The sequence below is a fragment of the Delphinus delphis genome, chromosome 18, assembly GCF_949987515.2.
Source record: "Delphinus delphis chromosome 18, mDelDel1.2, whole genome shotgun sequence".
Classification (NCBI taxonomy): Eukaryota; Metazoa; Chordata; class Mammalia; order Artiodactyla; family Delphinidae; genus Delphinus; species Delphinus delphis.
Genome location: NC_082700.1, coordinates 64520663 through 64534999, shown reverse-complemented (window position 1 = coordinate 64534999; position 14337 = coordinate 64520663). Strand labels below are relative to the sequence as shown.

The 14337-nt window shown below is 37.0% G+C and overlaps 1 protein-coding gene across 1 annotated transcript in view; it reads left to right on the top strand.

The window, feature by feature from the left end:
- Window positions 1-14337, top strand: part of UGGT2 (UDP-glucose glycoprotein glucosyltransferase 2) — a 171260-nt gene that overhangs the window by 136985 nt on the left and 19938 nt on the right. Inside the window, exons 30-33 of the mRNA XM_059995737.1 lie at window positions 2807-2891; window positions 8068-8150; window positions 10575-10673; window positions 11770-11854. Of these exons, the coding sequence (XP_059851720.1) occupies window positions 2807-2891; window positions 8068-8150; window positions 10575-10673; window positions 11770-11854 (352 nt within the window). The remainder of the gene's footprint in view (window positions 1-2806; window positions 2892-8067; window positions 8151-10574; window positions 10674-11769; window positions 11855-14337) is intronic.

Here is a 14337-nt window from a genome sequence, read left to right as displayed (position 1 = left end):
AATGCTCCCCACACTTCCCCAGGGGGCGTGTAGAGGTGCACACTCACAGCCTGGCAACAGCTTTCTCCAGAGACTCTCTTCAGCCTTCATCTCACTCCTTTCCTCCTTTCAAGCGCCTCAGTTGAAGCATTTTAGTATCTTTTTAGTACCCCACCCCCCAAACTTTTAGTTCTTTACCATCACATTGCCGTTAGTTAAATATAAGCTTGACCAAATTCACTATTGATCATAGGTTTTATATGTTTCTTTCATCTTTCACATTCATTTTTGGTTTGGGTGGCTGACTTTCCATATCAGAGACGGAGTTAACACAGGGAAATGGATTCTTGATTGGACCAGGAAGGATTGGAGGAGCTAGCTCTGCAGGAGAGCTGCCTCCCAGGACCAGCCCAGGAACTCACCAGCCAGAAAGAACTGCTACCTCTCCCATGATCAGAAGAGTGAGAAAGCATGAAGCTGCCCCACCAACACGTCAACTCCCTGTCAGTCCCCAGAGAGCTGAGTTTGCACACTGGAACCCTGGCATAGACAACCTCTAGGTCTCCATGACGTCGCTTGCCCAAAGAAAACAGGCATCACTGCATTGACCCTCCCTTACTTGTAAATTCCAAATCACATGCACATGTATCTGTTTAGTAGAATCTAATTATTAACCAGGACCATAGCTGTAAAAGAATCTACAAAGAAAAAAGAGTTTTTAGCTTTCTAACCTCTGCAGTATATGCTAAAAGGTGGAATGGATATTGCCTGCCATATCACGATATGCACCAGATTTCTACAAATATTTTCTATAGAAACTTTAGGGGTATACTCTTGATTTTAAAGGCCTGAAAATGTTTTTGCCTTTCTTTGGCTTATTTTCTAAGTCCTGATAATAGTACTGATTATAATTCTCCTCAGAATGCTTGAAACAGGACTTCCTCATCATATTCTGCCATCCGGTGTTTTGGATTCGAAATGAGAGGCAGTGTGATTAACTTTTCCTTTACAAAAAATTAAATGATATTTAGAGTTAGAATTCCAGGACAAATACGTATGCGTCCTTTTTTGTAAAGTAATACTTCCTGATGTGTAATGAATCCTCTCATTTTGAAATAAATGGCTTTTACTGAGAAATACTCTCTCACGTCTCTTATTGAGAATATAAATGATTTGAGTGCTCCTTTTTTTCCCCTCTATTAACTCCTTATCAATGAAGCCCGTGTCCTCTGACTTCTTGGCTTGTTCCCTTCATTTCAGTGGCTGACTGTCTTCACGTATCCAGTGGTTTTAGTTGCTTAGTGTTACTTACACAGGTGTAACAGTGCAGTCGTGAAGAGCCAGACTACTAGGGCTTAGTCTGGATCTAGGATAATTATTGTACCTTCCTCAGAGGATGGGTGTGTGGATTACATGAGTTAATATCTATAAAGTGCTTAAAATAGTGCCCGAAGTAGAACAAGAATCGTCATCACTACCCCCTCTACCATGTGGGATGGAGGAAGTTGCTTTAGATCTTGTACGGGCCTAACTGCAGTGTTGTGCTGCCTCTATTCTGGTCTCAGTGGATGGTGGATCCGACGGCTGAAGTTGCTGATGTCCTTGAGCAACATTTGGTACTGGAAGCTCTTGCACGTTTTTAAGAGATTTGACGCTTCTACTACATAAGTTGGAATACTTTCTTTTTTCCAGTGGTAAATGTTGGCAGGGGCTGTGCCTCGTGCTGCGGGTCAGGCACCTCATCTGAGGAACTGCGAGTGAGAGTCAGAGACGTGTTAGTCGGCATAGCCCTAGAATCCCCAGGTTTTTATTTTAGAAAAATTTTCAAGCGTATGTTATGTCTGACTGAATGCAAAGTATCTACTAATTTGACATCTGATTGCTTTCCCTCTTTGAAAAAATTCAGTTTTATGGTAAATGCTTTTTACAGTAGCATTTTTCAGTTCATAGTGAAAATAGTATCAAAAAATTTTTGAGCAAAGCTGTCATGTTTGATTTATTTATGCAGTGTTGAAAATTAGACTATGAACTACATAATGTGTAATATAAAATAGATCCAAGTGATGCAGATGGACATGACAGACACATTTTCAGTCTTTTAAGTTTAATGATATACTTCAAATTTTGGCATTTGAAATTGGCTAGTAAATAATGAAAAGTAGTTGTATGGTGTAGATTTCCTTTGATTATGCTGTATAAACAACTTATTTTAAAGTCTAGAAAATGTTTCATATTTTAATTATCATTACAATATATGAAAGATCTGACTTGTGATAATTTTAGTGTACAGTAATAAAGATAAGCTATAATCTGCACTTTCTGAGTGACTAGGTGATATCAAATTTAGTGAGTTATTTTTGTACGATCTTAATTTGTATTAAGTATTAATATTAATACTTATTAATTATTAATTAAGTTAAAATTGGATAATTTTGAAAATTGTAGTGTATTGCAGCATATCTTTTTTTTTTTTTCGGTACGCGGGCCTCTCACTGTTGTGGCCTCTCCCGTTGCGGAGCACAGGCTCCGGACACACAGGCTCAGCGGCCATGGCTCACGGGCCTAGCCGCTCCGCGGCATGTGGGATCCTCCCGGACAGGGGCACGAACCCGTGTCCCCTGCATCGGCAGACGGACTCTCAACCACTGCGCCACCAGGGAAGCCCTGCAGCGTATTTTAATTGACTATAGAAAGAGCAGATATGACATATACACAAATGATATTATACTTATGTCTATTGCAAAATGAATTTATTCTGTTATTTGTACCATCATAATTGTATGTCTTAAATTGATTATAGATATTTACATGTTTTTTCTGCTTCTAGGCATGAAGAAACTGACTCTCAACCAGACCTAGGAGATGTCATTGTTGTGCTAAACAGCTTCAAAAGCAAAATACTGGAAGTACAAGTGTGTGAGGCCAAAGCTCTTTACAGGCTCTGTTCTTAGTATTAAGAATTCTTTTTTTGTCCTTAATTAATTAATTTTTATTTTACTACTGATTTCACAGTTTTAGTACCTAAAATCTCATATTGGAACTCTGGCAGTGAAAGGAAGAAGAGGATTAAATCATGAAGGGAAAGCAGAGAGCTTGAAGATAGAAGAGAAGAAACGATTTTTTTTTTAAGTTATGATGTGTCTACTGTATCTACTATATTTGTAACCAAATTATGTTATAAATTAGGCTTCAGAGATGAGATCAGGAATGCAGGTTGAAAAGTTACCCCTTTCAACAGGAAAAAAACAAAAGTGATGTTTCAAAAACCAGAAAAGTTTTTAATGATGGCAGGTTTAGTTCTTTTGGACAAACCCACCTACTTAAAATCAGTAAAAATGCTGGGCGAAATGTTTTTTAAAAATTTTAAAAGCACTGAGGAGCTGACAAGAATGATAATAAGGAAATACAAAACCAAAATTAACTGGAAAATGAGAGCCTAGTGAAGTAAGCAGGCACCGAAGCTTCTCTTATCCCAGGAAAGCTGTTGTTGCCCTGAAACATTTGTTCGTCCTGGCGCACTTGAACTATCGTTTTGATTTAATTTGTGAGGTGATGGGGACAGAACTTAAAACCCTAGACCCACATAAAGTGGGTAATCTATTAGAAGACCCTCTCTGCAATAAGCTGGCTATAGCTTCAGGGTAAGGATGAACCATAGTAAAGTATACCACGCAGTCTTTTAGCTCAAATGGGCATCACCTAAGAAATCAAAGGAACCCTGAGCCTTGAATTTGCACTAAAATGTCTCCAGATTAATAAGGTTTTACAGGCATCTGACAGAAACATCCAGATATCTCTGGAATAAGACTACTATATCCAAATAAACAAGGAAAACCAACAGAAATGGCAAATAACAGAGAGCAGATGCACAAACACTCCATATGTTAGAATTATTGACACAGACACTGAAACAACTATGCCTAAAGTGTTTAAAGAAATAAAAGACAGGCTTGAAAACAATTGCAGGGAATAAAAAACCATAAAAAGTGCATATCTGATTTTTTTTTAAAGTAAAACTTCTAAAACTGAACAATACAATGACCAAAGAATTCAGTGGGTGGCTTTAACAAGGCCTCAGGAGAGAACTAGTGAGTCGGAAGATAGACCAAAAGACGTATCCCAAATGCAACTGACCTTATAAAAGAGGAAACTACAGCAGAGAGTATATAAAAGGCATAGAGAATAGAGTGAGAAATCTAAGATACCAGGATTGCATTTAAACATGGCTCTGCCACTCATTAGCTGTGTGACCTTGGACAGATTACTTAACCTCTTTCTATCTCATTTTCCTTATCCATAATAGGAGTTAATGATGAAACCCTCCTTATAGGTCTACTATAAGGATAAGATAATTTAGCTTTATGAAGTACTTTATGAGTGTTTAAAAATAAAATCCATTTAAATGGAGTTCCAGAAGGTGACGAAAGACAGAATGAGGTACAGGTATTATTTGAAGCAATAATAGCTGAGAATTTTCATGAGTGATGAAAGGTACTAATTTGCATATTCAGGAAGTCGAGTGATTCCCAAGCAAGATAATGAAAAGGAAATCTACACCTAGACTCTTGTTAATAAAACTGCAGAAAACAAAAGACAGAGAAATCTTGAGAGTAACCAGAAGAAAAAAGAAAAATTACCTTCAAAGAACTGTAGTTAGCCTGACAGTTGGTTTCTCAGCAGTAATAATGGAAGCCAGAAGATAATGAATGATATCTAAAAGCACTGACAGAAGAAAGGAATGTCAACCTCGTATAATTCACCCTGAAAAGTATTTTTCAAGAAAAAACATAAGGTATTTTCAGACAAATAAAAAACTGGATTTGCCACCAGTATGCTCACACTAAAGGAAATTCTAAATGGTATACTTCAGGCAGAAAAAGAATTATCTCAGATGGAAGATCTGAGTTTGAAAAAAGAATGAAGAGAAAAGAAAATGGCAACTCTGCGGATGAATCTGTGAACAGTGAATATATAAAACAACAGTTATGTCTTAGGATCTTAAAAATCAATTATATATATATATATAATCAATTATATATATATATATATATATATATATATATATAAAATCAGCAATAGCATTTAAGGCATTATATAAATAAGGGTGTGTATAATAACATATAAGGTTCTTATATTGACCAGGACAAGGATTATGATTACTTTTAGACTTAAGGGCAAATCTGAATGCTTTACATTTCTAAGATAACCACTAAAAGAACAGAAACAAGGCATAATGTCATAGTGAAGAGGAAAATGGAATGAAGCAAATTAATATAAATGGACTAAGAAACAAGAAACAAAGCAGAATACATGCGCCATTGAAGAACCACAAAATAGTAAGTTAGAATTTAACCCAATTACATTAAATGTAAATGGACTACATGTTCCAGTCCAAAGACTAAGATTGTCAGACAGGATTTTTTTTTAAATCCCACTCTATGTTTGCAAGAAGGAACACCTAATATATAACAATACAGTTTCAGGGTAAAGATTAAAATAAAAGTGTGGCAAAAGTATACTAGGCCAATACTAACCTAAACAAAGCTTGTATGGCTATACTAATATCAGAGATATTAAAACAACATTATTAAAGGTAAAGAAGGTTACTTTATATGTGTATATAAGGCGGAAATAGAATTACCAAGAGAAACTGGCAATTCTCTATAATACTGGGATATTTTTAACATACGTCTCTCAGTACTTGGTATAACAGGCAGACCAAAAACTCATTAGAGATGGAGATTTGAGCAGTGTGATTATAAATCTTGACCTAATAGATGTATATAGAACACAATAGCCAATAACACCAAATGAACAATCTTTCAGACACAGACATTAATAAAAATTAGCTTTACGTTTAGTTGAAAAGCAAGTTTCAACAGATTTCAGAAGAATGAACTCATACAGAGTATGTTCTCCGTCTACAGTGCAGTAGAGATTAATATGCAAAGATAACTAGAAAACACCCATTTTGCCAGAATCTCTGTGATGTAATAATGGTAGGCTACCAGAACTCAAGCCTGACATACTGCAGAGATTCTAAACCACCAAATCATCAAAATTGACCTTGCATCCCACATCATAACCTGTTTCTTATCACCTCTGCTCTTTTTCCTGTGATCAGTTATACATGTTTATACTCATATTTGATACTGTTTTTCCTCTACTGGCTTTGGCTTCCTTTCTCAGGAAGAGAAACTTATACTGTGTCCTTCCAGATGAAAAATCCCACAAACTCAGACCAGCTGCTTAAGTTACTAACTCATCCCAAGCCTTTTAGGACCAGCATTCCAGCTAGTTTTATCCTAGCCCTACAAACAGGAGAGAAAAATATTATTTCTGCTGGGAGACTTGGGATGTCTTATCTTTGAGGAATTTTGATCATTGAAAAATTATTTTCTTTTTCTTGAGCTGGTTTTTTTTTCACTGTCTGTATTGGCTCTAATTTTACCTGTTGGTCCCTGCTATAGAGGAGGTCTGACTCTTTCACCAAAGCCACCAAATCTTTGAGGGTGATAATCATGCCTTACCTGAAGCAAACGTTCTACAGCCTAACCTTACCTAGGTGCTTCGGTTGTTTTTTAGTAACAATTTTATCTGCTCACCTTCCATCTCTCAAAATTATACAAAAGGACAGGAAAAAGGGAGGAGAAAAGATAAGCAAGATAAAGGTTCAGCCCATGAACTCCAGTAGCCACTAATAGGAATTCCAGGAAGGAAGAACAGAAAATGGAGGAAGGAAAGTATCCCACAGATAGAGAAATATAAACACATCCATGTCAAGGGGTCCACAAATGAGTGAAAAATGGCCCACACGAGATCCTAAAAACTACCAAGGAGAAGAGGCGGGTCACTGCAATAGAACGACACACTAGCATCAGATGTTTCATTTTCAAGAGAACAAAACAAAGATTTCAGTGTTTTGAGGAAAACTACTTTGAATCTAGGATTCTTCAGGCAAATATTCTCTGAAGGGTGAAGATTTAGAAAAATTATCTTTCACACCCCTTCTTGAAGGTGTTTGCCAGCACGATGAAGATGAAGCAGAAGAAAGAGGAAAATAGGTATTGTAAGAAATGATGAAATCAGTGTGAAAACCAATGCAAAGAAAGCTCGAAAGAGGCAGTTAATTGTTAAGCCCCAAGAAAAATGTCTTCAAGAAGACAGGAATTTCAGACAGTTAAGTAACAAGAATAACAAACTGGAAAATATTAGGTATATGGTAAAGAAGAAGTATATCTCACCACAAGAAAAAATAAATACAATAAAATTCCAAGAAAAATACACTTCTGTATTGGTGAAATGTGAGAAAACAGAATCCATGGGAAGCAGGAGGAGGGTCCTAGGAGGGCGTGGTGGTCACATCATCGTAACTATGTGGAGGAAATGTAACTGTAGTAGCCTTTCAGCTCTTCAGTGCGTTGTGTTTACAGTGTCACAATAAGCACTTCTTACTGATTTTCAAGTTGTAGAATAAACATGGCATAGTGCAAAAGATACAGTTATGTTTACCAAGCTAAATGTAAATATTATCCATACTTACAATGCTAAAGTAAAGTTTTAGCTAATATAAGTTGGGAGGCAGAGGGAAAAGGTAGAGATATTAGTGTCCTTATAACAGGCCATGCAAGAGAAACTTGAATTTGTTGGAATAAAAAATACAGATTTAAGCATTATTTAAAGTTACAAAAATACTCAGTAGAAGAACTAATGACATAGTATTATCAAAACCTCCAGACAGAGGGGAAGGGAAGGGTGATATAAGTAAGCTGTTCATCTTTTGTTACAAAGAATGAATAATGCCTAAACTCTATGAATCAGATATACAGTAGATCACATCCACGGTTGACAATTCAGTAAATACAAGTATAAGCACATTATTCAGCGGTATGGAGGTAGCCACCAAAAACAAGAGGCTGAACTGGTAGTTGAAATCAGATCGTCTATAATATACTAAGATCTTTCTTGGCTTCATTTACTACAACTATCTTAGATTTACAAGGGTCATCTTGTCTATATATTTCTAACCATGCAGCATAATATTTAAATCTACAAAATTCTAAAGTTTTTCTTTACCATGCTATCTAGGTACAAAAAAAGCCAGACAGAATTCAGGAAGATATCCTTTCTGATAAAGATGAAAAAAAAGGAGTGTGGGATTCCATTAAAAGGTGATTACTAATTAATATTTTAACTATAGACCCATCAGGAGTCTAGTTTGTGGAAGCCCTGCAGATGGTAAATATTTAAGTCAAGCACAGATCTTCTCTAGAAAGGATAAGACACATACATAAATGTTACTGATGTAAGACAGGAAACTGGAGCTATAAGACAACTGAACATAAAGGGCTGTTCAAACCAGGGAAGGGAAAGTCTATATCCAGTTAGGAGGAACCTCAGAAAAGACTCTGGAGGAGTGTGTGGCTAAGATACGTTCTAAAGGATGCACAGGAGACAGAGTGAAGGTACCTGGTTACGTGAAGTCAAAAAGATTGGGTGTGTTTCTCAAAGAACAGGAAGTAGCCCAGGTTAGCTGGGATGTTGAATGTAAGGGGGAATCTTTAAGTTAGGTTGGGACCTATATTAGTTAATCAAAAAAGGAGTATTTTGGCTCACATATCTAAAGAGTCCAGGAGTAGAACTGACTTTGGGCATTCAGATGATGTAGTCCAGAAACTCTTTCTCCAACGCCTAGTTCTATTATCTGTGCTTCCTTCATTTTCAGACAAACATTTACAAGAAAGAACTTGCCATCTATCTCCCATGGGAAGAAATTGCCTCTTTCCAGATAGTTACCAGCACAGTTCCAAGTCTGACTCATTGGCCCAGCTGTTGCCTTGTATACCAGACTGAACTGATCCCTGTGACTTACTGACTAATCTTGGGTCGTGTGGCTACTACCTCTAGAGCCAGCAAGAAGGCCCATCCTGCCTAAACCTCGTAGAATGAAATTAGAGGAGGAACAGCTACTCACCCACCCACCTGCCCACAATACCAAGTTACTGTGACTAGAAGTGTAAAGGGCGTTAGATGGGCAACACAGAAGTGGGCTGCTGTGGTCCACATTGTAGACAACTCTGAAAGTCCATTTTAGAGATTTAATTTGAATTATGATAGAGAACTATTGATCATTTTTATCAAAGATAAGAAATAGAAACTTCAGGCCAAATAGCTTCAGCAACCTAAGCAGAAGCACTCCCGTCATTTTGGATGTTGCCCAGTTCAGGCCTCTTTTTCTATAGTTGACTCCTTGTTTGATAGGAAGAATCGTGTTACTGTCCCAGTATGTGCATTGAACTGGTTACTGACCAAGAAAGGCTCGAACTCACTACTTTGAGAGGACTTCAGAGCAGGTTCGTTTGACAGGGGATGATGTAACAGGATCTGGGCATTTTAAAGAGTATCTGTTCATGAGCTTCCATTAAAACCAAAGGTAGAGACAAGAAGGAGTAAAGATAACTGTTAGCCTATGGCTTAGCCACTTACTACACAGCGAGGATACAAAACAAATGCTGCTTTGTTAGAAAGAGAGAGGGTAAGTTTGGGGGATGGTAACTCCTCCAGATGCATAAGTGTTTTACAGTGTTTTCACTTCTTTATCTTAGTTTTAATCCTAACTTCAAGTGATTTTTTTTTTTTTCCCTCCCTGAATCAACTGTGTATTTTTCTTATTTGGGGGATTACAATGAGAAAACATTGCAAGAATACATCTGCCATAACAATTCTTATTTGGCAAAATATATTCCATGTCAATTGTGAATTGTTTAGTTTTCTAAAGTCAGTCATTTTAAATATCTGTGCGTATAAAAATGAGATTTCTAATTAAATAAACATTTTCAATAGGAAAAAGAAGAAACGATACACTATGAATACCCCAAATAAGATTCAGTCACTTTTATGTATGAGGTGGGGCATATCAAAGGCTGGTCTGGGTCCAGAAAGGGGTGACAGTGACAGCTGGGCCCAGATGAGGCTGTGGCGATGTAAACCACATCGTGAATGGATGCGGCTCCCCAGTGCTGTCTTATCCCTCCTGGAGACACGCCCAAGGCACAGAGGTCCCCGCAGCCTGTGGGGAGGCTGTCCCTGGCCGGAGGAGCTCTAAGCTGCGGGCGCCTCTTAGAGCATCTTGTCCTGGGAAGGCACATCCACAGCACTCAGGGGCCTCCCCTGTTAGCACAGACGGAAGCTCTGGTGTGCCGCTGTTAACACTCGCACATTCTGTTTCTTCGCTCACGACTGGCCTTCCTAAAGCCTCAGTATGTTGCATATAGCCATAGAACGCCACAGTTCATCCTCTGCTCTTAAAACAACTTTTGTAACTCACAAAGATTCAAAGGTATTATCCCATTAACCTAGAGAAAATAGAATTGCATTCTATGTTGTCCAATTTTAAAAAATCATAAAACTTCAAGTTACATTGTCACATGTTTAAATAATTCATAATTTTTAGGATAAGTACTTGTTTACGGTGTAATAACCATTCAGTTTGAAAAGCCTTCCTATTTTTATTTCTTATCAAATTTAATATTTAGGTATGTAAAGTTTGCAGTTGTGTATTAAGAAAATGACAGTCACTTCTTTTTCATTCAAAGTTTCACAAGGAGCCTGCATAAAAAAGAAGACAATAAGGAAACAGACGTTCTAAACATTTTTTCAGTTGCTTCTGGCCATTTATATGAACGCTTTTTAAGGTAGGTATATTTTTTTATTTAATGTTTTGAAAAGTAATACATTTACATGGTCCAAAAAGAATTTTTAAAGTTTAAAAAAATAAAAGAAATTACAGTGGAAAAAGAAAAATCTCCCACCTCTGTTTCCTTGATACCCAGTTCCCTTTCCCACAAGAAACCAATGTTATTATTTTCATAGCCTGCCAAATATATGTATAGACAAGCCCAAATATGTATTTTTGCTTTTTTTAACTCCCTTTTCCCAAATAGTAACAAAGTACATAGTGCTTTTGCACCTGGCCTTTTTTATTTTTTTTTTACCTAAAATTATGAGGGAAGTATATTTTCTAAATACAGTGAAATTCCATGTGTTTGATTTGAAATATTGTTATTCTTTAAGGTTAGAAAATGGACATATTTTGTAATAAGATGTGTAAGGAAAAAAAGAATATATAGTAAATTTTCCTTTCCTGGTGAAGAAATACCACGTTTTATAAAAACGGGGAGGAGTCTGAGAGAAGGAAAGCAATATTTATAAACTACAAAGGGCTATTTTTTAACTGCTTCTATAGAAGGATCACAGAGAACGCCTCAAAAATGTTTGAATATGTGTTGATATTTTAAGATGTACTTTAGATACATCTGTATCTTCTCCAATCAGAGGTCTAGGATAGCAAAACAAGTGGCCTGTCCAGTGACTTTATCAAAATACGACATGTTGTTCAGCCCTTCAAGGTTTACACACCTGCTATTAGTGACACAGTAACAGAGCCAAGATTAGATGCTAGTTTAACTAAACAAGACTGTTTCAGACTAGCTTCTTTCTCTTGTCAGCTGGACCAAACAAAAAGCAATCAATTTAGTCTATACCAGGTATATATATGTATATATACACACACACATACTTACGTATATACAATATATGTGTATATATACATATATTCTCATACGTTACATACTTGCTGAGCAGCCATAATATTTGAAGATACGTCACTATTTCTCCATAATTCATAGTGAAAACTACCAACTAATATCTTTAAATATTTAAAAGCCTTAAGAGAAGTAGGATGAACCCCTATTAATGTTAATTTATTGAGTTTATTGTTGTTTTATGCAGAATTATGATGCTTTCTGTTTTACGGAACACCAAAACACCAGTGAAATTCTGGTTTCTTAAAAATTATCTCTCACCAACATTTAAAGTAAGTACATTAATTTTTTTAATAGAGTAGTTAATATTTCAGAAGTAAATTCTTTATATCATTGTAAGTTCACATAACATTTCTCTTTTCAGAATGAGTCTTTTGAAATGTATATTTACTCAAATTACTATATGTAATCAATTTAAAACCTCGATAATCAGTATTTTTTAATCTAGTTTAAGAAAAAGTCTATGCAGCTTTTATTTAAAGAAGTGATTAAAAACACAGCAGAAGATGGTTTATGTTTAAGTAAACTCAAAATCAGGATTAGTGGGTTTTCATAACAATAAGTAAATAAAAGTTGGCAATGAAAAATATGTACAGATTGTTAATTAAAAGAATTAGATTCTGTCATATTTTGACAAAGAAAGGCAGGAACAGTAGAAAATATGAAAACTGCACCACAGAGAATAGCTTGATAGGACCAAGAAGAGTGGGGCTCTGGTATCACATGCGGTGCATCGGTTGGTGTGGTAATGTGGGCACTATAGGTAGTGTCTCCAGCAATTTGTATTTAGAAGTTTTTCGACGGCCAACATCTGTTACCCTTTACTCAGCCCTACACTCTTGCCACAGAGTGTACCCCGTTTCTTCCTATTAATCAGATTCCAGGCAAGTTAGGGTCTCATTCAACAGCAGTTCAGAGAAATTTTCTTTCTAGACCAAAACCAGCTGTGAAAGCAGAAATAAAAACAGGCAACCATGCTTTTATTCCTTGGCGTTGCCAGGCACATTGCTAAGTACTTTACCTACATTATCAGTTGCTCTTCATAAAGTCCTATTCCCAGAAAACCACGACTCAGAAGTTACATAACTGGCCTGCACAGTTGGGAGGTACCCAGGACCACTCTTAAGTTTAGAAACCCACTAGAAGGACACACAGAACTCAGAAAAGCAAGTATACTCGCAATTACAGTTGATTACAGCAGAAGGATACAGATTAAAATCAGCAAAGCAAAGAGGTGCATGGGGCAGGATCCAGGGGACACCAGACCGAGCTTCCAGCTGTCCTTTCCCAGTGGAGTCATGTGGACAGAGCTTATACCTCCCAGCAAAACTGTGACGGTACACATGGAGTGTTGCCAATTAGGGAAGCCCACTCAGACCTGCTGTCCAGAGTTTTTATTGGGAGTTGGGTACATAGACCCACCTGACGGCCGCCATGACTGACCTTAGCATCTAGCCCCTCCAGAGCTTGAGCTGATATCTTGTGGCCCAAGGTCTCCATCATAAATCACATTGTTGGCACAGACTATCTGGTGTGGCCCTAGGTGGCCAGGTAAATACAGACGTTCTCATCAGGCAGGATATTCCAAGGTTAGCATTTACTTCCCAGGAGTGAAGGGCAAAGGTCCCAACCATGCTTTGAGCAGGATTTGTCCTTTATGGCACAGGCCTTAGATCAAATAGCTAATTAGTAGCTGAGATTTGAGCCCAAGTGTTCTGACCTCAAAGCCCAGGTGCTTAACACTTATGAAACAGCTCCTCTACCCTCCCCACCACCACCAAGAGTGCCGCCTCCTGTACTTACTTGTAAACTGAAAAAGAACCCATAAATCTAGACAAGAAGTCTTACTAGTTTGTTACTAAACTTTTAACACGTGATGCAACACTGCATCGGGGGATTTAACTCTGCATATACTGCGATGATACAATGTGAAGATTCTCTTACCAGGAAATTATATCATTCACTAGAAACGCAGTGCTGTGTGTGGAAAAAAGCCTTGTTCTGCTGCATGGCCAAAGGTGATACCATACCTGAAATAATATTTTCCTTCTTTTTGTAATTTGTTCTTTTTGCTCGAAATTTTTACCTTTTATATTTTTTTCAGGGAAATATAATGTGTACAAACGGTAAATGTGCAACTTTGATGAATTTTTACAAATTTAAAACACCTGTGTAACCAGCAGCCAGATATGGAAACAGAAATTGCTAGTACCCTAGATCTTTTCCCTTCAATTTTAAAAGCATACCTCCTTTCTTCCTTCAGATCTTCGCTGAATTATACCTACTTTGGGAATAACCCTTTCCTGACTACACTATGTAAAATGACAGTCCCTTCTGATCTTTCATTGTATTTCCCTTCCCCTTTTATTTTTCTCCATAGCACTATCTTCTATAGATACCTTACTAATTTCACTTATTTTATCTAAAATGTAAGCCTCACGAGAGCCATGATTTGTGTCTGTTTTGTTTCATTACTGGATCCCTAGGGCCTAGCATAGTGCCTGGCACATAGTGCATTCTCAGTGAACATATTTTAATACATATTCGTTGAATTAAAAAAAAGTTTTTCTAATTTATCCTAGTTTTTTTTTTAAGTTTGAAATGAAAGCAGTGACTCCCGGTAACTGTTCTAGCCATAATTTCAACATTTTGCAACTCACAGATAAAACCAATGCTCACAGTAAGGAACATACTTTAAATCTACATCGTTCTTACAAGAGCAGGGAGAAAATTAAACTAAGCATATAACCAGCAA